This window comes from Cnephaeus nilssonii (genome assembly GCF_951640355.1).
Source record: "Cnephaeus nilssonii genome assembly, chromosome: 12".
Lineage (NCBI taxonomy): Eukaryota > Metazoa > Chordata > Mammalia > Chiroptera > Vespertilionidae > Cnephaeus > Cnephaeus nilssonii.
In genome coordinates this window covers 21,440,326-21,467,892 of record NC_137083.1, presented here as the reverse complement: position 1 = coordinate 21,467,892, position 27,567 = coordinate 21,440,326, and the positions used below count along the sequence as shown (strand labels likewise).

Below are 27,567 nucleotides of genomic sequence, written 5' to 3'. Positions count from 1 at the left end.
CTCCTTTCCTCTCTTCTCCAGGCAAGTTCAGACACTTTGTGTCTGGATCTAAATAGAACTTTCTCCAGGAAGCCTTCTCTGAGTGCCTTCTCTCCTGTATGCATGTGTCCTTTCTCTCTGGTAGCTCTTTTCACAATATACAGCAATTGTTTATTCACTGGTTTATATCTTCAACTCTATTCTAAGCTCCAGAAAAGGAAAAGACAACTGTCTCACCTCTCTGAAAGTTCAGCCTGTCTGTAATCCTCCCATACATTGTACCACATAAATATGGACTATTTTTTCAAATTTAATGTTATATAATGTAATTCCAGTTTATAAAAAGCATTAAACACGTTTCTTTAAAAAGTAAGCTCCACTGTTGCATTACATTATTTGATTCCTACATATTTAATTTACAGTCTTTCATAACACTGTATTTTCCCATGTTACAAACATTGCCACATTATTAACGTATACTTGTAGAATAAACCAATGAACTGTACCAGTTTCATGCAAATCTTTTTCTAGCCTTGATATATAAACATTTTTAAAAGTATAAATACTGCTCAGATTCTAACATTTTAATATTGTTTTTAAAAGTACCTAACCTGTAGGTAAATAAGCATGGCATTTGTAACTGTTGAAGGTGTAGACCCCTAAGAAAGAAGATACCCATAGAAAAGGGTTCCGGTAGCGAACTGGGCTCAAATTTAAAAGCAGAGCCAAGCAGCCCGCTTCTAAATAGGGGCCTCTTATGCAAACCACACTTCAGGGAGAAGCCAGCACTGAACTGCCTGCCTGCATAGTGTTCCTGCCATATGAGCCAGCCCTGATAAAGGAGTTCCTGAAATAGTATTTCAATCAACAGGACTGAGGCTTTCCACATCCAATCCAGCTGTACATCTATATCCCCCATCAGATTCTTCACTGACCAATCAGAGAAGCTTCATTTTGACCAATCAGGACAATGCTTTCTGGGCCAATCAAACTGTGAAGATTTGGAGCCCTCATTTGCAAAAGTCCCAGGGGAGGGGACTTCTGTCTATATGTCAGCAGCTCTCCTCTCACTGAGCAAGTGCTCTTTCCCTTTCCACCTGAGACTGAAGACAGTGCTTCCCTGGCTGAGCTCAAACACCAAAGATGTCACGAAGATGTCTCACTGGAGCAGAGAGGAGCAAACCAGGAGCAGAGCTGTCTAGCCAGAGATGGGCCTGGCGCGCCAGGGGCTGCCTCCCAGCTGTGCTGTGCTGCTTGGTAATTGAGCTGTACACTATGGGGCAGTTTCACAGCTGTGCTGTATCACAATTGAGCTGTTTGCAGTGAATAAAATTCCTTTCTTCACTGCACCCCAAACTGGGGATTCCTGTTGGGATTGAATTGGCACCAATGACCATCCATTGACAGAAGACTGCCTTGTCTGGTTGTACATACTGTCCTCATGTTTTTATACTAGTAGTGAATTTACTAGTATTAAAATTTCACTTTAATAAATTCTCTAACTGGATGCAAGGCACTATTTTACATTCATTGGACATACATCATAAGTTAATGCATAATATACTTGTGAAAGGGAATATTTCCCCTAGGTTTATTATCTCTTTTTCGTGGCAGAATTAAATACTGTGTATATTTTATTTACGCGGAAACGTCTGTCCGAAGCACAATCGTTCTAACAATAGTCAATATAATTAAACGAATGCTTTTCCCTCTGTTAGAGTTGTAATTATCAAAGCAGCAAACAAGGTCCAATGCTATTTTCACATCACCCGATTCCAGGAAATAACATTTCCCCATGTTCCAAGATATTTGAAGGGATGCAATTTATGGGAGAAGCAGTGGAAGAGATGGTATTGTTTTTTGATAGTAACTTAAGTTAGCAAAGTCCCTTTGTGGAAATCGTATTCTGAGTAAATCCTTTAAAAAGAAAAACCGGAAACAAAAATTGGCCCCTACAGATTTGGACTGAAGGTGGAGCCTCGGGGGTTGGGGGGCGGGGTCACTCCGGATCGGGGTGGCATTACCACACGGCGCTCGGCCGCTCAGGGCTCCGCTCGGCTCCGCTCGGCTCCGCTCGGCTCCTCTCGGGGAGGAAGAGCGGGACGAGTTTGGCGCAGGCGCCGTCGGCTTCTGCTGCATTCAGGACTTGCTCTGCCTGGCGTTTCTACTTCCTTGTCTTCCGAGCTGTATCCGGGTCGTTGCTTTCCCTATTGTCTCAGGCAGTCGGTCTTGGACTGTGCAAATTCTGGGTCTTTTGTTGCATCTGGTGCAGGCTAATAAAGTTTTTCTTTCTTTTCTTTTTTCCTAACAGTTTTAACGAGGGAGCTAACTCCGCAGGGCTGCCAGGTTGGCGGCGCTGCCTGGACCGGAGGGCGCCCGCGCCCGGCGAGCGCCTGGGAAGCTCGAGCTTCTGGGGCCGGTTCTGCGAGGACTAAGGGGCGGGCCAGGGGGTGGGGTGCGGGAAGGGACCGCGGGGCTGCGCCTGGGACGCCCCATCCGCTCGGCGGCACCGCCGATTTTAAATAGCATCTTCCGACTGGTTCCCGCGGTCTCAGTCCCCGACCTCGGCGCTGCCTGGGCTCTCGCAGCCTCTCCCTAGGTCTCCAAACGACCGCCTCACGGATTCCTTAGTAAGTGTCGGAGGCCTCCGCGGGGAGCAAGGTCCCTGTCAGCCCTTGTAGGAGTCAGAGCCGGTGGGACCGCGGGGCGGGGGTGGGGCGCTTCGTGGAAGCTTCCCCGGCGCGGTCCGCGGGAATGATCGCCACTTCTCTTATTCCCTGGGCCTTGCGCGTTCTTCCTGTGGACTGTCACGGTGTCTAAGTGAGGGGTTAGGACCGACTCGCAGAAACACCACAAGATGTGCCAGAGGGTCAGCTTCAGTGCCGGCCAGCCTGGCTTCGCCTTCGCCGGCCGGTGGCTGGAGCTGCCCACGTTGCTTCCCGGCCCTCCCCAGCCCGCGTTCCCACCCCAGCCTTCCCCAACACCTTCTGCCGAGAGCGGAATCAAATGAAGACCCCGAGCAGGAGGTCTCCTGCACCTCCCCTCAGCACCTCAGCTCTCCCCTGTGCTTTGTGTGATGTTGAATGACGCTATAATTATTATTTTTTCTTTCTTAACAGTGGATCGCAGCTCCAAGAGGAGGCAGGTGAAGCCTTTGGCAGCTTCTCTGCTAGAAGCTCTCGATTATGATAGTTCAGATGACAGTGATTTTAAAGTTGGAGATGCTTCAGGTAAATGTTTCTTCCCTTTCCCAGCTTTCTGAAGTTGGGTTTATTTTCAGACTTTTTTTTTTTTTTTTAAAGAATTGGTTTTGATGACAATGCCCATTTAAAGTTAAAGCACATAAACTTCATTTATTTTGTACATTTGATTTCCCACATTTCTCTAAGATCCTATCACGAGGTCCTAGCATTGTGTCCGTTTTTGTTGATACTTAGATAATGAACCTGCCAGAGGACTTTTTCCAAAGATGCAAAAACATTTTCTCTGTTCTTTACTTGAAAATATATTTATGCTTATTTTATGCATAGAGGGGGAAAATGAGAGATAACACGAGGTAGAGTAATATCCTGAGAGTAATGTAAGCCATGAACTGTTCATGAGCAGGGTTCTTCTCTTTTCAAATCACTTGGCGCACCCTCTGAAGGGAGTTTTACTAAAGCTGACCAGAGAAAAAAAATTGTGTTTCATAGTAGCCACTGGACCTTGAGGTTTGGGCCTTTCAAAAATCTCTGAGATATAAAGCATGCATGCTTGCTCTATGTTTTGTGATTTTAAAAAACAATAAACTTTTTAAAAAGGTCATATATTCACATTGTACAAAATTGGAAAACATAGAAGAGTATGGTTTTACTTTGTTTCTTCAGTTCATTGTAGGTCATATAAAGATACATATAAAATTTTAATTGTAGGAATCTGAGAAATGGATACAAATTATGTTTCATATGTGAAAAATACCAAGACACACTTGAACAATAAACATTACTTATTATTCTGCCCCCTTTGAGTGGAAATTTAAAGAAAGTGAGAAATGAAAGCCCTTACGGTTTCATCCTTTTAACAGGTTTTAAAAATACTTCGAATATTTATTTATTGATTTGAGAGGGGGGGAGGAGAGAGAGAGAGAGAGAGAGAGAGAGAGAGAGAGAGAGAGAGAGAGAGAGAGAAGCATTGATTTGTTGTTCCACCTATTTATTCATTCGTTGGTTGTTTCTTGTATGTGCCCTGACCAGAGATGGAACCTGAAACCAACTGAGCTGAGCTACCCGGCCAGGGCGCATTCCTCTAACAGATTTTAAGTATTCCATAGAATTTCCTATGCTTAGTCTTTCTCCTTTCTGGTTTTTTTTTTTTTTTTTTTTTTTTTCCTGCTAAGGATGATAAGGAAGGGATGAAGTTAGGTTATGTTACTAGTATTACTTTTAATAGCATCAACAATCAGAATTCACTTGTGATTTACTGAGAACTTTTTGTTTCCATAATCTCATTTAATTTTTAAAGTAACTTAGTAAAGGAGATAATTTCTGATGATAGGGGAACTGAATTTAAAGAACTTGCGTGAGGTCACTCAGGCCATAATGGATTCTCATCCAGGTCTTTTGATTCCAAAATTTACAGTCTTTTTCTCTGCTTAGATATGAAACAGAGATAGCATATAATCTTAAACCAAAACTACTTGGATGTTGTGATGACTAATTCAGGTCACTCCCAGTAATCAAAAGTTGTTAAGTTTATCTTGATTTTTGTTTGTTTGTTTTATAATCTTCTCAGCTCTTTTACCTTCCATTTAGTTGATTCACTAATTCTTGATACTTCCAAAGAAGGGAAAGAAAAGGAAGGTCAAGGAGGTAAAATCCAAATCTACTTTAGTTCTCTTGGTGAAACCTTGGCAGATAGAATATTCTTGATTAGAATGTTATTTTGATTTGTTATAGTCCAGATTGTAAAGTGTGATATAAATAGTTGGGTTTCAGAAATTATTACTTATTTGAATACCATTATGGGAAAAACTCCAAAGCTTAATTTCTTTAAATATTCCATAATTATATTTTGGCAATAAATTCTGATTTTTGTAATTTTTTTTCCTTTTTTCTTATTAAGTTGTCATTCACAGGTATCACTTCTCTTTTATAACATTTAAAACAATTTAATGGTAGAAACTACTTTCTCAAAATAATTTATGGTATCAAGCTAAGTAGAGATTCCTGATCTTGTTAAATTTTAAACAGAGTTAATGGGAATTATCTATTATTTGTGGTAAGTGGTAGGATGAGTTTTATTAGCTGATAATTAAAAAAAATTCTAAAAGCACTAAAAATCTGTATACTTTCTGTTCCCTCTTGTCATAAAACCTACTTTCTTGACCTCTGGGGAGATTAAATTGTGACCCAAGGTCAAAATTTATCTGTGTAGTTCTTGATGTTATTGTAAATGAGAGTTAGTAGAAAATGATTTTCTTTAAAATAGTTCATAGTCAGTAGAAATTGAATGATATTTTTTGCTCTTGGATTATGTGCATTGGTGTCTCCCATGGCTGAGATGTTGTCTTATTCTAGATTACCAGTGATTCCTATTTGCATCGTTTATCTTCTCTGCCTGAGATAGCTGGACTCTTACAGGAAATAAGACATTAAACTTACCACTGCTTTTTAAACATTTTGACTTTGTAGAATCCCAACCCTATCTATGAATAGATTAAACTGAAAGTGGAGAAATAAAAACCATTTCTTTCAAAAACAATTTCTAGAAATGACTCCTGAATTTCTTAGAACTTAATGTTAAAATGCTTAGATTGATTGGCCTCAATTTTTATCTGATTCTCTGCATCAGTTTCTTCTGATCTTCATTTTGAAATCTGAATTCTGACTACAAAACTTCATATTTCTGTTTGGCTTTAAGAATAAATATCGAAAATTCTATAGACAAAGGTTATTATATTTAAGACCCCTGCAGATAAACATAATTTTATTCATGTGTTTCTCAGATGATAAAAAATCTAAAAAGATAAATATTGTTCAAAAATTATCTGACAGTGATTATTGACAATAATTATAAGTCTCTACCATTCAAAATAATGAACTGAATATAGATTACCTTGTATCTTGAAGGTGAAAATAGAGCTAAATTTTTCACTTGTTTTCTCTTTTTTAAAAAATTATTTATTTTTTAAAATATATTTTTATTGATTTTAGAGAGGAAGGGAGAGGAAGAGAGAGATAGAAACATCAATGATGAGAGAGAATCATTGATTGGCTGCCTCCTGCACGCCCCTTACTGGGGATCGAGCACGAAACCCAGGCATGTGCCCTTGGCTGGAATCGAACCTGGGACCCTTCAGTCCGAAGGCGGACACTCTATCCACTGAGCCAAACCAGCTAGGGCTCTTTATCTATTTTTTAATCTTTATTGCCGAGAGTATTACAAATGCACCCCCTTTCCTCCCCCTTGCCCCCTACCACCTGGTCCTCCCTGCCCCCCAGGCCTTTACCCTTTCCCTGTGTTCATGGGCAGTGCATATACACATATAAATTCTTTGGTTGATCTCTTCCCCCCACCCCACCCCTAAATTTTTCACTTTTGATTGAGAGCCAATAAATAAATTTTAAAATTAATAAATCCTAAAATGGGATATAAGTGTATTAGAATTATGGTGATACCACCAGAAAAACCATATGTAGAAATCTTAGGTGAAGCTATATAAAATGACCAGTTTTATAGGAATAAAACTGTCAAATATTATCAGTTTCATGTTTTGGCCTAGTTAAAGTGGTTATATTTGAGACTTGGACCTAAGATTAGGGCGAGGATAGATTCATTGACTAATCTGCTATATAAATGAAATATTTTTGAAGAAAAGTATATGTATTACCTTTGTTAAATAAGACAATAAAACAATGCCGTGTCCCTAACCTTCAGGCCAAAGTAAGGTTAACTTTATATCCTAAGTCATAGTTTAGTTAGGTGAAATTGTCTGAGAGTAATTTAGCGGCAAGAGTTAGGCTGAGACTTTGGTTTAGTAATATTTTGTGCTTAATTTGACTTTAGCTTAAGTGGATCAAAATATGTTCATTGATCATCTGTAGTTTTGTTTCAAAGCACTTTTCTGGATGTTATGGTGAATTCACTAAGCAATAGTGATAATATTAGAATAATTAGATAAAATGATGAATAGATGATACAAAGCGTGCTTGATCACTTATGCAGTTTAAGTCTCTCAAAGGATACAGGACTACTTTAGATGGATTGATTTAGGAGAAGGCATTGAGATAAGAATTAAATTAGAAACTGAAATCTAGATGGAGAAACATTAAATGTTAAAAGTATACAGGTTGGAAAATGTTTATTAATCCTGGATCGTGACTGAATAAAAGAATAGAAGAGATGAGCCTGGGAAAGTAGAATGAGGTCACATTGAGGCCTTATATGCTAGACCAGGGTTTCTTAAACTCAGCACTATGGATATCTTATCTTATGTTGAATGATTCTTTGTTGTGGAGGCCTGTCCTGTGTATTATAGGATGTTCAGTAGCATCCCTGTCTTCTACTTAAATGCTAGTAGCATCTTTCCTACCTACCACCCCTACCCCTGAACCTTTCATGGCCACCATTCTCTCTAGACACTGCCAGGTGTCCTCTGTGGGACAAAATTGTCACAGCTGGAAATAGAGGGTGAGTTGTGTTGACTGATTGGCTTTTTAAAAAGTGCTTTACAGGATTTGTCAAAATGGTCACAAGATGATAACAATAACCAGTAGACTGGTGATCTGTTGTCTGATGTGTATATTTATAATACTAATCACTGTTGGACTGCATCAATGAACAGAATAAATACTTAGATTTGATGCACAAAGATGATTCTTTATATTGCAAAGCTAACATAAAATTCTGATTTAAATCATACTGTTTCATTTTTGGTTTTATTGTTTGATATTTATCTTGGGGAAAACTTAAGCATTGAATATTGTGAAGGGATTCTTGAAGGATTTTTTTTTTAATTCTGTAACTGCAAAAAAGTCTGTCTATAAGTTGAAATAGCTATTGATTGGAGAGATTTTGATAGAGTGTGTTTGAGAAAGGTTACTTTTTGTTTAACTGAGTAGGGATTATGGATTTCAATTTTAAAAGTTTTTTCTAGTATAAAATTTTTTATATGCTTAGAATTATCTGGTTCTTATGCCTAAGATTAGCTGTATTTGGATTATTTCTCTAGTCTGTTCTTTTTTTCTTTGAAGAGTGTAAGAGTGATAGATTGGGAATATGGCAGAGAGTCTTTATTTGAATTCATAGTAACATGAAATATTTCTTTGCAGCCTAAAAAAATATAGACAGCCAAGAACTCTGATTTTGTCATTCTCATTATTGCCAAGCTATACTGTAACTAAATATTTTTATCTCCATCCCTCAAGTGCATATGTACCAAAAAGAAGTGATGACTAATCAGATGAAGATGTTATTTTTCAGAGATCAAAGAAAAATAAAATTTGATATATTCCTGATGGCTGCAGTTGGAGTATGGCTAATATGTTATATTCGGAGAATGATGGGTTGGGTAAGCTATTAGGATTTGTATTTGTGGAAAAAACTTACATTCTTCTAATGGTATATTAACAAATGTAAAGCATTTAAGTTTTTCAAAATTGCTTTCTATTCAGGCGTGATTATAGAATAAAAACAGAATCAAAGTATCACTTTCCCTCTACTTTGAAAAATAATTAATTGATTGGTATTGGCAACAACAACCAAACCAAAATTATAAACATTCTTTATGTTTTGTAAAATTTACTAATATCAAAGTTAAATTCCTCTCATTTTGATCAGATACCCACTTTGTGCCCCAGTTAATCTTACATTTGAATCTATTGTTATTTTATTTGTTTATTTTTAAAATATTTTTATTGATTTCAGAGAGGAAGGGAGAGAGAGAGATAGAAACATCAATGATGAGAGAGAATCAGCTCACTTATTAGCTGCCTCCTGCATGCTCCACACTGGGGATTGAGCCCACAATCTGGGCATGTGCCTGACCAGGAATCAAACTGTAACCTGGTTCACAGGTCGATGCTCAACCACTGAGCCACACCGGTTGGGATCTATTATTATTTTTCATTGGTAAAAATAACTAAGGAGTGCTTTCTAAGTATTTCTAAAATGGCTTCTAGAAGATTAACCCAGGAGAAAGTACCTTTTGTCCACCTGCCAGCTCTCTTAATTATTGGCTTGCTTGCAAGATGTTCCAATTTTCTTTAGTCAGTCGGCATAGAGATTCTTTTTTGCCAGAGGTTTTTTTGTTTGTTTGTTTTGTTTTTGTAAGTTGGGTTTAATTGTGAGCAGTCTAAAAAAATTACAATTTCCCTAATGATTTGTAGAGCTATTGGACTGAAAGAAGTCACCTACTTGTGAGTGAAAATTGGGTCCACACACTTGTTTGAAATCTGAGGAGCTCACAAATCCAGAGGTGTTTCCTAAGTTTGACATAAATTGTTTGATGGTAAAACCTGATTGGTACTGATAGTTTATTTGTAGTATATATATTTATCATAATCATAACTATTCATACATTTTACTGCAAAATGATGTGTTTGACTATAGGGCAGGTGCTAGTGTGATATATTGTGCATATACTACGCTATCCCTTCTAAAATCTAAAAAACAAAGTCTAACTTCTGAAACATCGGTCTCCAAAAATTTCAGACAAGGGATTGTTAACCTACACGATTTTATGTCCCATGCATGATAACCTAGGGACTGACAATGATTTTATAAGGTCAGTCAACATCTGCTAAATGTTAGTCTTTTTAAAAAAATGTGATTTAATTAGCAGGATTTAAATTTTATCAGCTATTTGTAAAGCATTTTGAGCTATTTTAAATACTAGGTACTTATTATGGACACTTTCTTTACATCTAATGCCCAATTAATTATAGAGGCTAAGGCTGGTTGAGTTAACAGAAATTAAAATGATGTGGAAACATAAACTTTTTCATAATTTATTACCCCTTTCTTGGTTATAGGTGCAAAATATTCATCACCCTACAGATTTTACTGTTGCTGGCTATGATCTAACTATGACTGCTTTGTTTCCCACTTCCTTTTTTCTCCTCCCTGTGTCCCTCTCTACAGATATTTTAGAGTTTTATTTCATCAGGCATAAAGATGATTAGAAAGTTACTTAATAGTGTTGGCTTTAGAGTGCCTGGGCTGTGCTAGGCAGGAACGGAAGAAACTTGCTAGAAGCCTTATAGTTCTATGTGAACTATTTGATGTCCTTTGCCTATCTTTTTAGTGACTACTGTGGTTGCTCATTTCCAAGATGGCTTAGTTTTTTAAAAATTTATTAATTTCTTCATTCTAGGAGATACAGCAGTTACTGCCTAGAATTTTTGAAAGTTTAGGTGATTCTTTTATTGATATCCTAATAAGCAGGAAAATTGATAACCTCTCTTGTAACTTCCATTTTCTGTGCCATTGCTATTGTCTCTTCTCATTTGCTGTATGTACTTGGTGCTCCTAAAATTGATGGCTGTAGTAGGAATGTGGTACAAGTTGACTACCATAAATATCTATACTTAGTTTTGCTGGATAAAGCATGAAACAATTAAACAAAGTTTTTTGGGCCATGATTTTCTTGTTCTGAATGTGACTCAATGTTTATAAGTCCATATAGTTTATGAAAGGAAGATGTAAGGGGAAAAGACTATGGTGCATATTCTATTATCATTAAGTTAAAACCACGTGCCCAATTTATAAAGAATGACATTTACTTTTAGAAAAAAATTGCCTTTAGGGTACCAAATAAAGCATGTGCTATATGACAAAACAGTGCTCCTCTTTTTAAAGCATATTTTAATTTAGAGTTACATATATTCGTCTTCATTAATGCAATATTGAACTAAAACCATTACACCAACTTCATTGATTTATTATTTAATCAGGTTAGTAATGTCTACCATCATTTGACTTAAATTTGTTTATATTGTTTTACAAGTTACTCACAGATTTTGGTGGTTTCATTTGTGTCAGCGTTGTGTGTGTGTGTGTGTATGTATATACATATGTGTGGTTTTTTTTTCTCATATTTTCAACAGATTCTGAAGGGAGTGGTAATGGAAGTGAAGACCCCTCAAAGGACAGTGGAGAAGGTTCCTGTAGTGATTCTGAAGAAAATATTTTAGAGGAAGAACTAAATGAAGATATTAAAGTAAAAGAAGAACCACTTAAAAATTCTGCAGAGGAAGAAATACTGTCATCAGAAAAACAGTTAATTAAAATGGAAAAGAAGGAAGAAGAAAATGGAGAAAGACCTAGAAAGAAAAAGGACAAAGAGAAGGAAAAAGAAAAGGAAAAAGAGAAGGAGAAAGAAAAAGAGAAGGAGAGAGAGAAGGAGAAAGAAAAAGCAACAGTATCTGATAATGTGGCTGCTTCTGCTGCTGCCACCGCACCGGCCACAAGTCCTCCTGCTGTGAACGCATCTCCTTCAGTCCCTACTACAACCACTACGGAGGAACAAGTCAGTGAGCCAAAAAAGTGGAACCTTCGTCGAAATCGACCGCTTTTGGATTTTGTATCCATGGAAGAATTGAATGACATGGATGACTATGACAGTGAAGATGACAATGATTGGCGACCTACTGCAGTAAAGAGAAAGGGAAGATCTGCATCTCAGAAAGAAGGAAGTGATGGAGACAATGAGGATGATGAAGATGAGGGGAGTGGGAGTGATGAGGATGACAATGATGAAGGCAATGAAGAAGATCATAGCAGCCCTGCCAGTGAAGGGGGTTGCAAGAAGAAGAAGAGTAAAGTTCTTAGCAGAAACAGTGCTGATGATGAGGAACTGACCAATGATAGCCTGACACTATCTCAAAGCAAGAGCAACGAGGTAGATCAACCCAATTTTTATGGTATCTGTCTGTTTGGGGAGAGGGAATTCTCTAAACCAGTCTACTTATAGTAAGTGGCTTCCTTGAAATCCTATTTATAGACAGTTGTAGGAGTGAATGAACTCCCTAACTATAGCATTTTTTCATTTGGCCAACCAATCTTTATTGAGTAACTGCTCTGTGTCACCGTTCTCAAGGAGCTTACAATCATCGTTCTCAAGAGCTCACAGTCTATGTAGAGGAATATTTTTATATCCATAGACTTGGGAAATGGTAGGGATTTTCTTTCACCTTTCTATCCTCTCACCCCATTGTTCATAGGACCACTAAATTGTGCTAGTTGGATTATGAGAAAGGTCATCTTTCTTTAAACTTAGTTATATTCAGATCTACATAAAAGTTTAGGCTTTTAGAATACTTCAGCAGGGCAACACAGCTTAAAGATTGTCTCAGACTTTTAGAGATTCATTTTCAAGGTTAATTTCTTTACCAGTTGTAGCACCATCATTTGAATGGCCACCAAATCCTTGTTTTAGATGTATGGAAGTAAAACTAAACTACATGTTTACATGTATTTAGTGAATAAATTCTCTCTACAAAGAAATGAAAACAAACGTTTTTATCATAAAACTACAGTAATGATTCAGTTCTTCCACTTGAAGTCCTACTGAAAGTTAGGTTTATATCCATTGGGCCCAAGATGCAACATTCAAGACTCTTCAGTCAAATACATTTGTGTCTTTTTGTCTGTGTGTTTATGTACATGTTTTTCTTCAAAAGAAAGATTGAGTTGTCTTTTCACATGTAGATGTATCTGTTACATCACATGTAGAACTAGAATAATTAAGTGTCATTTTGTTAGTGTGTTTATAGTCATGAAAATTCACTTCGTTCACTTTATCAAGCACTTATTTTTGTTGTTTTTTCATACCATTGACAGGTTAAACTGGTAGAATATTTGTCCTTTTATGCTTTATTTGTTCTTTTACATTTCTTTTGATTACAAATTTTATATACCAGTGATTTTCCATCCTGAGTATCATTTATAATTTTGGTGATTTTATTAACCAAATAATATATAGTAGTTGATAAGGGTTATGTGTCAGTAGAGATGAAACAAAGTTTATATTTTAGATTATAAACATTTTTAACCTCTAGTGTGCCCACTTTCATAGGAAGATGTTGCTTACCTCAAGTGCTATCTTAATTCTTATCTTTAGGTAAAGAAAAATTGTCATTTGGAGTATAATACTGTATTTATAATGTTGTAGCACAGGCAATTTCATATTTTCAATGCCAATTTATGGGGATAGAAGTATGGAAAATCCAATTATTCATATTTGATTTTTAGGTATGTATCCAGTTTATTTTATATCACTTAGTATTCCATCTGTATTTACTGAATAAGTTTGCTTTTGGCAGCATCACTTCCTTCATTTTTATTAGCCTGACATTCACAAAAGTAGGCTGGCTGATGATAGAGGCAATGTGGAGATACCATATGTTTAGAAATTTGCCACATTATCCATTTGTTAATAATCTGTAATAAATTATATATTGCTTAAGAGGTTGTAGGCTATTTTTAGGATGCATTTAAAGGCCACATGCGCTTTTTTTTTTCTTACCCAGAAGAGACTTGGGTAAATAATGGGACTTTATGTATTTAGATTATCAGTCCCAAAGAAATGAGATTCCAGAACATTTCTTGGAAAAGTGCCTTGTTTTTCTTAAGTAAATAAATGAATTCCTCTTCTATTGTTTTATGTTAATTTTCCCTTTGCTCTACCCTATGCAGAAATGTAGAACTTATAGAAAGTTAATTTCCCCTCAATAATATTCTATCTGAAAGCTTGATAACTGTTTTTCCCAAGGCTATTACTCAAATTAGATATTAAATTTTAATAAAAATGAATCAATTGAGATTATTATTTTATCTTATGCTTCTAAATTTCCTATTCATATGATTTTGATTTTGTAAAAAGGTGACTAAAAGTAATCCTTGTTGCCTTATAGCCAATATTTGTATCTTCCTGGCTATTGTAGGTAGGTACATATATCTTGCCAAGTATACATTAGTTAATCTATACTAATAAAAGGGTAATATGCAAATTAGTCACAACACCCTCACAGTAACAACCGAACAGCAGGCTGTGTGGGGCGACAAGGCTGGCAGGGGGATTAGCGAGGGATGACTCACCAGCAGGCTGCGTGGGGCAACGAGGCCAGCAGGGGGGTTAGCGAGGGATGACCAAACTACTGAACAGCAGGCTGTGTGGGGTGACCAGGCTGGCAGGGGCGTTAGCAAGGGACAACCAAACGACTGAACAGCAGGCTGCGTGGGGCTACCAGGCTGGCAGGGGGAGCAGTGAGGGGCGACCAGGCCAGCAGTGGGGGGCAGTTGGGGGTGACCAGGCCAGCGGGGGGGCAGTTAGGTGCGATCAGGCTGGCAGTCAGAGGCGGTTAGGGGTGATCAGGTTGGCAGGTGGGGGCAGTTAGGGGCGATCAGGCAGGCAGGCAGGTGAGCAGTAAGGAGCCAACGGTCCCAGATTGTGAGAGGGATGTCTAACTGCCCGATCCCAGGGATCAGGCTCAAACCGGCAGTGGACATCCCCAAAGTGGTCCCAGATTGGAAAGGGTGCAGACTGGGCTGAGGGGGGAACTGGGCCTCTAGTAAGTATATATTTGGTTATATTGGGAGTTTTATTTTTCTCTGCTTTTACTTTAAGTTTTCAAATACTACTTTGTAGTAGAGATAGCTAAAATGTGGCTTTAGAAATGCCTAATAGAATTATATTTAATTTATAAGCATATAGAATTTTTTCTTGGCTCTATGTCAAGTGCTTTGTAGGGAAAGATGTTGTGTGTCATGTAAATGATACCCAAGAACTTTAATAATTTTGACATTTCTTTGAGCAGGGACCTTTTATAACTATTGGCTGTTAATAGCCTGAACATATCTATATATGCTAGGGGAGCAATTCTCAAAACATTTTGAAATACTCTAGAACAGTGGTTTTCAAACATTTTTGTCTCAGGACCACTTTACACTCTTAAAAAAATTATTGAGGATACCAGTTTTTATTTATGTAGGTTATATGTAGATATTAACAGAAGAACGTAAGTTGTCAGATCAGTAATGCCATCCCCTATCATGTAGCCTGTGAAAAATTTTACCTTGCACCCATGATTGAGAGTGAAAAAGGCACATAACCTTGGTATGATCATGAAAATAGCCTTTATCTTGTGGACCTCCCTAAAGGAGAGTTCCTAGACCACATTTTGAGAACCACTGTTCCAGAATTGGGCATTTTCTGCATAGGGGCTCTTGCCTTTGTTATTGGTATTATGGCATTTTGGAATTTGGTGCTATTTGAACAATCCCTACAGAATATGGTTATGTCTTTTCAAACTTTTATCTTGAAGCTTTGAGATTTACTAAGGTTATCTTGCCTTTTAGTTTTCTGAAGTATACTTTTTGGGAGGGCTGTGTAGTCTTTTCAGAGCCTGGTTTCCATTTTTAGGACTTTTAAGACTAGAGCTTTGGGTAAATATGTGACAGAAAATCATATCAATAGAAATTTTCAGATGGAAGTTACTCTTTTTGTTTTAAAATAAAAACTCATATTAAATGGATATTAGTGCCTTGCTATATGAGGAAATGGCAGTTATTATCTGATTTGCTAATTAAAATGTAAAAATTTTGCTGCAATTTATAAATAACCACTATGTTTAGGGCTCTTTAGTTATTAATCAATTGCCTTTGTACACATTTCAAAATAATATAAATTTCTCCAAGGCCTAAAAATTCAATTTATAACACTGTACAAAAGTACTTCAGATTCTTAAGAATTTAACCTTCTTTAAAAACACAGAGGAAGAACTATTGGTCAAACTTTTTGGTATACTAATTCTTTTCTCTTCTTCAAGGCAATAGATTCCTTAAATTCTGTTTTATATGTAGTGTGCTGGAATTTCCTTCTATTAAAAATACATATAACTTAGAATTTACCATTTTTATATATTGTTTATAATCATCTATGTGTAATATACACATAAGTGAACACTAAACATATTTTAGAGCCATGAGACCATTGGGAAATATTAACATTTTTCGGAATAAATTTTAAATCTCAAGGGGAAAATGAAATGATTTACTGTAATGTCCCATTTATTCTTAAAGTTACCATTAGAATCCTTTAAATTATTCTATAATATTAAGGTTATATTCTAGGTGATACTCTTGTGCCAGTCAACCAACCTTCCCAATTTCTATTTTTATGTAAAAATTGTATTTTCAAATGATATATTTTGTGGTGAAAACTCTAGCTTAACTATTTTGTCCAAAAGCTTAAAAAATGATATACATCTTTAGAAATATGCTGATAAAAATTGATATTAAATTGGCTTTTATATTCTGATTATAAGTGTGCTTAAACCCATGTTTGATATATTAAGGACAACTTGGAGCATAATTTTTATGAGACTGTTACTCAGATTTTTCCATTGAAGCATTGCCTGCCGTTAACCATTGGATTTGGTAGTATTATCTTAGGGCGCTAGTTCCCCCCATTTTTCTCTCATTTTTTCATTACATTGCTAGTAAGACTTTCTATTGATGGGGAACAGAGGGCCAGAGATACCAGTTAACTTTGTTATATCTGGGTCTAAATGATAATATGTATAGAGAGAAATTGGTGCAGAGTTATAAATTCACCACTTACTGTTTTCCTGAGCAAAATAGAAAAATAGGAAGGTAATGGAATTAGAGCTACCTGTTGATATTAATTTTTCTGATCTATAGAAATTTACTTGTTTCCCACAAGGATAAATCTTTTTCAAGGCCTGATTAGTTATAATTCCACGAGAGAAATATTGTCACAGCCCATAAACTTGAGTATCCTCTCAGTTATCAAACTGGTTGTTAGGTCTTTTCCTAGTCTGTGATTTTTAAAACCTAGATGTGGTATTCTAAGAAAAAAGTTTTTTGAAATTGATGCAGAGAAAAAAGTCTTTTTGGACTTACTCATGGGAGAATATCCTATATAATAAAAGCCTAATGTGCTAAGTGTCCGGTTGTCCGGTCATCCGTTCAACCAATAAAAGCGTAATATGCTAATGATATGCTAAGGCTGCTCAACTGCTCGCTATGATGTGCACTGAACACCAGGGGATAGACAGTCGATTGGTCAACCAGTTGCTATGATGTGCACTGACCACCAGGGGGCAGATGCTTCAACTGGTAGGTTAGCTTGCTTCTGGGGTCCAGCCAATTGGGACTGAGCGAGATCGGCCGGACACGCCCTGGAGCCCTCCCTTAGTCCTTCCCCGGCTGGCCAAGCTCCTGCATCCCTCCCTGGTCCCGATTGTGCATCGGTGGGGTCCTTCAGCCTGGCCTGCACCCTCTCGCAGTCCAGGCTGAGGGACCACCCCACCCCACCAAGTACATGAATTTCGTGCACTGGGCCTCTAGTATATAATAGGTGTGGTCATTGAGGCTTATAACTTTTCCCCTGTGTAATAAAAGGTCATCTCAATGTTTCTCTTTTGACCCACCTACAAGAAATACAGGGGAAAGAAGAATGGGAATGAACATTTATTGAGTACCTAATATGTCTTGGGAACATTTTAACATACATTATGTTATTAATTCTCACAACAACCTCATGAGGTAGGTATTATTTTTATCATCCTATTTTACAGGTGAGAAAACTGCAGCTTCAGGTTAAACAGCTATTGAATAAGAGATGAAAGTGAAACCAAACAACATTTGACTCTAAGTCAAATGCTGTTACATTTGAAGCATGGCTAATGGGATGGAATCTGGGCATATTTTTATTTTGCTCACTGTACCAAAGTACTGTAAAACACGTTTCTTTTTCGGAAGGTTTTAGTTGTACTTGCTTGCCACGTCCAAAGCTCCTAAGCCACTTTGCTTTTATAACAAAAAGAATAAAAATATAAAATTGTAAAGTACTAGAATTCTCAAGAGATATAGCATACCTTTTTTGCACTCTTTTCTTGATTTGTTTACAGATCTATTGCAAGTTTACATTTATTACACAGAAATATATTGAAAGATTGTTATAAATTGTGACATTCAAATGTCATTCAACTGTTATAAATTCCTATTGAAATGATAACCTACATGTTACCTTTCAATATTAGTCAGTTTAAGAGAATATAAAAATTAATATGAAAACTATATTTAATGAATGTAGAATATGGAACTAGTTTATTAATTTTGTTTCTTAATATGGTTAGGTTCTTAAATGAAAATATATAGACTCAAATGCCACCTTTTATTATGTAACACTAAGCCCAATATGTGAAATATGACAAGAATTATTATCTTTGTTAACTTATCCTTTAAAGTTTAAATCCATAATGCAGAAGGTTTAAATTAAAAGAAACAAACCCTTTATTAAAATTTTATCTACACTAATAAAAGAGAAAAATGCTAATTGACCATACCTTCGCTACACCCACAGCCAATCAGAGTGAGTATGCAAATTAACCCAACAAAGATGGAGGTTAATTTGCATACACTGAGGGAGGGAGGAGTGAAGACTGAAGACAGCATAGAAGGAAGAGGGAGGGAAAGTGGAAAGCAAGGTGGCTGCTGGAGGGAAAGCATGGGCAGCGCACACGGCCGCAGAGGCGGTGGCGGCGGAGGTGGCCGTGGGCGCAGCGGGGCGCGTGGGCGGGGCGGGGCGCGCCCCGCCTGCCCCACCCTGCCCGCCGCAGCAGGAGAGGTGGGGGGACAGGAGAGGTGGCGGTGGCGGGAGGGAAGCCCGCCGGAAGTCTTGCAGGAATCTTCCTGCAACGGGCCCCTAGTCTTTTTATATTTATCTATTAATATCTATTAATAGCTTTCTCCTTTTACATTACAATTAGCTAGGTATCTTTCTTACCAGTTTACACTAAATATTTCTTGACATAAAACTAATATGAGTGCTCTGCCTCTTCTAGCAATTAGTCAACCTGGATATTTTTTTTAGATGGTTTTCTGTACCTGTATATGCAGATATACCTAGGTAGGTACTCATGTATCTGTCATCCAGTAGTTGGATGACCCTGGAGCTTCTGAATTCCCTTTATACATGTAAGAATTATATACAGGATATTCCCCTGTAACTATGCCATCACATACATAGTTGCTTACATGTTATCTTGAATTGGTTTATTCCTGTTTAATATACGTGTGTCTTGTCTTCCCTAGCTAGGATTATAAGTTTCCAAAGAGTAAGAGCCTAATGTTGTATACTTTTTAAACCAATGTATAGGATGAATAAGTACTTATGGGTTAAGTTTCCCTTCTAGTTTAAGGGGTTAGACTGTAATTTAGAATGGAAAAGCAGATGTAGATTTGTTAGTTGCATGCTTGCTTTTTCATTTCCTAAGGAGAAAGTATATGGGACTTGAAGAGAAGTGAAAAAATAGAGAGCACTTATAGGGTTCTTTGACAAAGATGTGTACTTCTCAAATGTAGCATACCCTGAAATTACTAAAAGAATGGAGAATGCAGCATAATTGTGGAAATGCATAAAATAATTTAAGTGAGGATTTCATTTATTAAAATTATCTTTTAATTTAAATATGTGATTTTCTGATATATTTTAATAATTAGGACTCGCTGATTCTTGAGAAGAGTCAAAACTGGAGTTCTCAAAAAATGGACCATATTATGATTTGCTGTGTTTGTCTTGGAGATAATAGCGAAGATGCTGATGAAATAATTCAGTGTGACAATTGTGGCATTACAGTTCATGAAGGTAATTTTGCTTTGTTTTTTTCTCTTTTTTAGAAATGGCTGATTGACACTGCATTTAAAAAAGTAAAATTAGTTCTTTGACATTTGTACTATTTTTAAGATTTTCCTGTATTAATATGCTTTCTTCATGATGTTTCAATTGTTGTAAGACATACTGAATCCTTAAAGTACGATGGTATTATTTTTCAGATGATGTTAACTTTAAACATGTTTTTAAAAATTTTTTATTTCTGGGGTGATACTGGTTAATAAGATTATGTAAGCTTCAAGTGTATAATACTATAATACATCATCTATATGTTAGATTATGTGCTCATCACACAAAGCTTAGTCTTTTTGTCATCATATATTGGACCTTCTTTACCCGGTTCAACCTCTCACCACTCTAAATGTGTTTTTAAATAATTAAAATAGAAATGTTATGCTGTGGAAGCCACAGTATTTCTTTGATGATCAGTGTTATATTTTTTCTTCATGGCATTATTTATTTCTAGTTTTTAAATAAAATTCAGATGTAGAAAAAGTCTAATAAGTTAGTCCAGTAGAATGCATTGCAGTGTTTAAAAAGTTACAAACTAAGACTAGCGATTAATATGCTTTCTTCTTTCATAGTTATTTTTAATTTTGAACTTGAAAGGAGAATAAAGTATTTTTCCTGATTATAATTTTTGAAACTTCTTTGTTATATATATATTTTTACTTAAAATTTTTATTTTAATATAATTTCTGACTTACAGAAAAGTTATAATACAAATAATTCCCATAGTTTCTTCTCTCAGATTTTATAGATGTAATATTTTACTATACTTGTTTTATCTTCTCTCTTATATAACATTTTTTTCTAATATCAAAGGGAGTAAACTGTAGCCATAGTGTGTATTTCTTAAGAAAAAGGGCATTCTCTTCTTATATAAGCACATAATTATCAGTCAGCAAATTAGCCCTGATAGAATACTATTATCTAATCTACGGACTGTATTTACATTTTAGCAATTATCCCGATAATGTCAGCTCTAGCAAAATAAAATCCAGGATCCCGGATTGCATTCAGTTGTCTTGACTCTTTAGGCACCTTTAATCTAGAACATATCCTGAGTTTTTGTGTTTCATGCCATTGGTATTTTTGAAGAATACAGGCCAATTCTTTTCTAGAATATCTTTATTATGTGTTTTTAACATTTATTTTATGGTTTCTCATGATTAGTTTCAGTTTATGTGCTTTAGGCAGGAATGTCACAGTAGTTTACATTGTATTCTCAGGGTATCATATAATGTTTATTTGTCCAGTGGCTGGTGATGTTACTTTACTCAGTTGAGAAGTTGTCTTCTAGGTCCCTCTGTGGTAAAATTATTATTTTTTTTCCTGTCAGTTAAAAATTATTATTATTATTTTTCTATCAGGGTGATGGTTTCCACGAAACAATATTTCTACGGCCTTGCCCTTAGCTGTCTTTCTGGTGTTACAGCTATTACAGCCCTCCTCCCAAATAGTTCTCGTTGTCTGCTGGACCTGTGGGGCCTGTGGGACCTGTGGGGCCTGTGCTGTTAACCCATCCTCTTGCCTTTATATGAAGCTGCCCTTTCTTGCTGCAAAGGCTCACTGTTGGAATGTCTTCTCTTCCTGTTATTCATTCTTTTTTTTTTCTTTCAGTAATGTTTGTTAAGTACCTATCATGTACTAGGCTTTCTGTAGGTTTTACACATGTAAAATAAACCGGATATAGAAATTGCTGACTTCATGGAGCTTAAAGTTTGGTGAGAGAGACAAACAACGAAAAAAAAAAAAAAATAAATAGATATTAGGTGGTGATCTGGAGGATAATAAAGCAAGACAAGGAGTGTTTGGAATGTTATGGGTGCAGGAGGTTGAGTAGATACATATAAGGTGGGAATCAAGGGGACAGTTTAGGGAGACCATGTCAGTGATCCAAGAGAGGAACAGGTTTTCAGGTAGATAGTATAAGTATGGTTTTTAAAATGTCTGGGCGTAGGTAAGATGTTGGGACTAGAGATAACAATTTGGGACTCATCCGCTGCAGATGTTATTTAAAGCTGTGAGACTGGATGTGCTCTCCAGGGTGTAGTAAAGTGGTCCTAGCACCTCAGTGGTTGGGGAACACAGGGCTGGCTAATGAGGTAGGAGAACCCTGGGAGAGCCTCCCCCGTGAAATCGGAAACTGGCCCCTTCAGCTGGAGGGCAGGGAGCCACTGAAGAAACAGGCAGATCACTGCAGATTATAAGATGGCAGGTTGACTAAGCCCAGGAACATAGGAGGCTTGTCATGGGCAGCCCCAGGACTGGTAGTTTTCTGTACCTGCTGGCCAGAACCTTAAAAGTTTACATTTAGAAGCCTTAACTGGGGTCAGTCACATACCAAGTCCAGATCATCTCATCAGCACATTTTTATCTCAAGCCTGTGTCCTTGGGCAGCTTCTAGGGCAAGAAAACACACATTCCAAATACAGGGGAAGGAGTGGGAAGCCCCCACTTGCCCAGGTCCAGTTCCTGAGTCAAACCTGGGAAAACCCTCCCCAACTGGCCTTTTGCATGTTAATTTGTTACTTGCTTTACATTTCTGTTGTCATTTCTGAATAGGTTATACTTGTCTTTTTCTCATTGGTTTATTAGAATTCTTTTTGAAGTGTTAATCCTTTGCCTGCTGTATGTTACAATTATTTTCCATCTTTGCAAATATTTTTTCCACTCTGTCCTGTATTTTTTCACTTTGTGGTATTTTTCACTGTTTAGAATGTTCTTTTTTATACAGTCACATTTGTAGATCTTTCTCTACTAGTTTTTAAGTCCTTAAGTGAATTTTTATCTAAAATTAATTAATCTAGAGAAAGGGAAATTTTCTAAAGCACAATAGGAAGCTAGTGTTGCTAAGGTTTGTTTGCTTTTTAAAAATTCAGGTGCTTAAATGACAGATTTTCATATTGTAATTCATCCATGCAACTCTCCCTTAAACATCCCATGGTTAAAAATGAACACTTGAATGAATGCTTTATTTTACTGAGAAACAAGTTGCCCATCCTATATAATAAAAACCCAATATGCAAATCAACCAAATGGCGGAACAACCGGTCACTATGATGCGCACTGACCACCAGGGGGCAGACACTCAATGCAGGAGCTGCCCCTGGCTGGGCAGCTCCTGCATTGAGTGTCTGCCCCCCGAGAAGGAGGCGACTGGTAGTGGCATAGGGGGGTGGGGTGGGGCTGACCGGTGAGCAGTGCCAGGCCACCAGCCAAGATAGGTGCCAGCGGGGGGCCCCGATTGCCCCACCCACCGGTCACCCTGCAGAGGGAGGCAACCGGCGGTGGGTGCAGGGCTGGCCAGTGAGTGGTGCCAGGCTGCCAGCCAAGGCGGGTGCCACTGAGGGCCCCCCAATCACCCCACCTGCTGGTAGCACCACGGATCGGCCCTGATCGCCAGCCAGGCCTAGGGACCCTACCCTATATATTGGGAACAGTCTCTTAGATTTAAAAATTAAAATCTGGCAAGGCTACTCTAACACTGAAAAAATAGGATGATGCAGCGATGACATGCATGGACTCTGGCTTGCACATTTTGTGGTCAGCCCTGATTCTGACACTTATAAGTATATGACAAAGCCAATTACTTAACTTTTCTCTGCTTCAGTTTTTCCACCCAAAGATGGGGAAAATGGTACTACTGCCTCAGAAGGTTCATGTTATGTACTACTTTTTATAATCAGGGCAAAAAAATGTAGTTGCCATACAACAGCAAGATGCCTTTCACCTGTATGAAAAGTATGGTCACTGGTGCATGCAGCGTCCTGGATTGTGAGAGGGATGTGTGACTGCTTGTTTAGGCCCGATTCCCAGGAATGGGGCCTAAACCGGCAGTTGGACATCGCCGAGGGCTCAGGATGGGCTGAGGGACCCCCCTCCCGTGCACAAATTTTGTGCACCAGGCCTCTAGTCATAATATAATATACTAGAGGCCTGATGCATGAAATTCATGCATGGCGGGGGGCGGGGGTTGTCCCTGGGGGGGGTTGTCCCTCAGCCCGGCTTGCGTCCTCTGGCAATCCAGGACTCCTTGCTCCTAACTGCCCGCCTGCTCGCTCCTTACTGCCTGCCTGCTCACTCCTAACCGCCCACCTGCTCATGCCTTACCGCCCACCTGCTCGCTCCTTACCGCCCGCCTGCTCGCTCCTAACCGCCCACCTGCTCGCTCCTAACTACCTGCCTGCTTGCTCCTTACTGCTTGGCTCACCGCTCCTTACCACCCACCTACTCATTCCGAACTGCCTGCCTGCTTTCTCCTTACCACCTGCCTGCTCGCTCCTTACCGCCCGCCTGCTCACTCCTAACTGCCCACCTGCTCGCTCCTAACTACCCGCCTGCTTGCTCCTTACTACCTGCCTGCTCACTCTTAACCGCCCGCCTGCTTGCTCCTTACTCTTTGGCTCACCGCTCCTTACCACCCACCTGCTCATTCCTAACTGCCTGCCTGCTTGCTTATTACCACCCGCCTGCTCACTCCTTACTGCTTGGCTCGCCGCTCCTTAGCGCTGCCACTGCTGTGCTCGCCAGCTGTGAGCCCGGCTTCTGGCTGAGCGGCAGTCCCCCTGTGGGAGTGCACTGATCACCAGGGGCAGCTCCTGTGTTGAGCATTTGTCCCCTCATGGTCAATGTGCATCATAGTGACCGGTCATTCTGGTTGTTCCGCCATAACGGTTGTTTAGGCTTTTTTATATATAGATGAGCATTAAATAAATGTGGGAAATAGAGAACAGAGAGAAGAAAAAACATTTCTAATAGTCCTAATATCCAGACAACTATAGTTAGTGTTTTGGTGTATTTCCTTTCTCTTTTCCCCCTTTTCTTTTCCTCCTTCTCCTTCTTTTTAAAAACACTCCTAATTAATCACAATTAAGAAGGACTTTTAAGTTGAAGTTTTGCTAAAAGGTAGTACTCCAAATGTTGCTTTTAAATGTATGATTGTCTAATTAGTTTTCAGAGGACTCACTGCATCTAAATGTAGATAAATCTCTTTTCTTTATGAAATAGAAGGGTTCCAAACTGTCAGTGTAAACACCTTTGTGACACGATCTTGTAACTGACTTGTAATACTAGGGTACCCCTGACTGTGTTGTCAGTTATCATGATACACTGATTGCACCATGTCTGGAGAAAAATGTCAGGTCTGTGTCAGTGGATGACAGAGCATTAGGTAGTGCACTTACCAGCAATTACTCTTCAGTTCAGTAGCTGTGCATTAAATCAGATCAGGTCTGCTAAGAGATGTTTTCCTCCCTTTTCTTTAGTTTTCATTCTGCTGTTAGCTTAGCCCTAGACCATTTTTATTTCTTAGTGTGTGCAGAGTGTTTACTGGATAGGAAAGTTGGTTCTTTTATGCTTTAGGATCTATTTTTTTTTTTTTTTAACCTTTTGCACTCAGATGTCGAGTGTGACTCGACACAGTTAGCATTAGAATAAAGGAATCGAGAAAAAAGCAAGCGAGTGCAAAGGGTTAAAGCTGAGCCCTATTTTTTTTCATATAGAAAAATTTAATGTATTTTACAACCCCACTGAATTGCATTACATAATAATACAAGAATTCTTAAACTGTATTGAAAATGATTCTAAATAATTCCTCCCATAAGAAGTTAGGATCTATTTCTGACAGGTATCATGTATAAGTTCCTTTCTCATAAATAACGATATACAGTGTCCCCAAAAATGTATACACACACTTTGAATAAAGGCAGTGCTTATTAAAATACACTTCATTTTCAAAATTGAGCTATCAGCTGTTAAAGTGTCTATACATGTTTTAGGGCACCTTGTATTACTGACTTTAAAATTTTTCAGTGGCTTTTGTAATCAGATGTTTAGTGATAGGATGTTAAATAACTAAGAATTGTTTTAAGTTTTTAAATGGAACGTTTGTGTTTCTATATTTTTCCCTCTCTATGCTGAGAAATAATTAGGATAGATATAATTAAATATATACTGCAGATGAGGTAATTCAGTCTCAGAGATGCAGTTTGCCCAGTTATATAACCAGAAGGTAGAAAACTGCAGGTCTTTTTTGGTCCCTTGTGACACATTGAATGCGGAAAATTTCCACTTATTTGGACTGTTTATATGTTTGCATAATTCAAAACAATAGTAAACACATTTTATGTAATTTTTCCTAAACTATGATTTGTGTAGATTGTGTGTGTTACTTAGTTGTTGATCCTAATTAGATAGCCATAGAAATATGTATTCTATGTTTTTGTGTTGAAACACGATTGATCCATCTGAAATGTATTTTATGTCTATAATTTTTTTTTATGTTTACCTATATAAAACAAACTTTTTCCATGATCATACTGGAGATGCACTTTTTGCATATTCTTAGAATTAGATAGGTAAAAGAGAATGAACATTTTTTTATGACAATTTAAACTCTATTTTGTATGGAAGAAAGAAAAAATATTTAAAAATGTATTTAGTCACTAATTAACATGTGTTAGAGCGGATATTAAGAGCTATAACTTTGGACTAGAGCTGACTAATCCCAACAGGTATGGCAAAGAACTATGGGAGAGTGGCAGGTGAAAGTCAAGGGAAGAACTCTGTAAAGGTGATTACACAGTGCGGGTTATTTTTCAGGGGCAGTGAAGTTGAAGAAATACCGATCCACTTGCTGATTATTATTATTTTTTAAAATATATTTTATTGATTTTTTACAGAGAGGAAGAGAGGGATAGAGAGTTAGAAACATCGATGAGAGAGAAACATCGATCAGCTGCCTCCTGCACACCCCCTACTGGGGATGTGCCCGCAACCAAGGTACATGCCCTTGACCGGAATCGAACCTGGGACCCTTGAGTCCGCAGGCCGACGCTCTATCCACTGAGCCAAACCGGTTTTGGCAACTTGCTGATTATTTTTTGAGCTTACAAGATACCAATCTTCTAACTTACAATTAGAAATTTTCTAGGAAAGGCTCTCAGAATTCATTCTGGAGGTTGTTCCTAGGTGGTTAAATCTCTGTGCAAATGTTTGCTATGTGTGTAGTATAATCTTCAAAAAATAGAATTGAAATTTTGCTTTATTCTAAAAAAGGGAACTGCTGTGATTTACCTTGATTTTGGTGAATGAAAAGAATAAAATGGATAGTCCCTTCAGAGCTTTATTATTTTGGTAACTAGAGTCCTGGTGCCCGAATTCGTGCACAGGTGGGGTCCCTCGGCCTGGCCGCATATCAGGGCCAATGGGGGCCTGCTGGCTGGAGTGGGACTGTGGGAGGGCTCCAGGGTGTGCCTGGCCCATCTCACCCAGTTTCGATCCACTGGACCCCAGCAGCAAGCTAACCTACTGGTCAGAGTGTCTGCCCCCTCGTGGTCAGTGTGCGTCATAGCAACTGGTCGAGCGGTCGACAGAATGGTTGACTGATCGTTTAGACACTTAGCATATTACGCTTTTATATATATAGATTGGTAATTGCCTTCTTTGTGTGAATACAGATGAAAGAATTGGCTTCATAGGGAACATTGTTTTGTAAAGAAAATAGATTCCCCCTTTGGATTATTGCACAACCCTTTGAGAAAGCAAATTGGCTATTTTTATTTTGTTTTATGATTTTTCTTTAAATACAATATTTTGCTTACTGTTGCCTTTACTGAAAAATTGTCTTTTATTGATGACAATCAATAATAACTGCTCCCGAGAATGAAATTGTATTTCCTTTTAATTTTATGATTTTTCATTTTAAAAATTTATATCTCAACAGAAGTGATGAGGATGATGATTACCAACTACAATTTAATGATATTAAAGAAATTAATGAATTTTGATTACTTTGCTTATCTTGTATACTGGTGTCTAGTTTCTTTAAAATCTTTTCCTTGGCATTATTTTATATGACTTTTTTATTGCATATACTATGGTAGGTGAAAAAGTATTTTTTAAAA

General features: G+C 37.7%; 1 protein-coding gene across 6 annotated transcripts in view; it reads left to right on the top strand.

Moving 5' to 3' along the window:
- Nucleotides 1-2,019: 2,019 nt before the first annotated feature.
- The window catches only part of PHF14 (PHD finger protein 14), a 158,425-nt gene continuing 132,877 nt past the window's right edge, over nt 2,020-27,567 (top strand). For 2 of the 6 annotated variants that reach the window (XM_079786511.1, XM_079786510.1), the window contains exons 1-4: nt 2,022-2,609; nt 3,099-3,209; nt 11,064-11,857; nt 19,486-19,630. In XM_079786511.1, coding sequence (XP_079642637.1) covers nt 2,609; nt 3,099-3,209; nt 11,064-11,857; nt 19,486-19,630 — 1,051 coding nt within the window. In that variant the 5' untranslated portion in view covers nt 2,022-2,608. Of the gene's footprint in view, nt 2,610-3,098; nt 3,210-11,063; nt 11,858-19,485; nt 19,631-27,567 lie in introns of all 6 variants that reach the window. The other 4 variants (XM_079786512.1, XM_079786513.1, XM_079786509.1 and 1 more) reach the window with 3 other exon arrangements.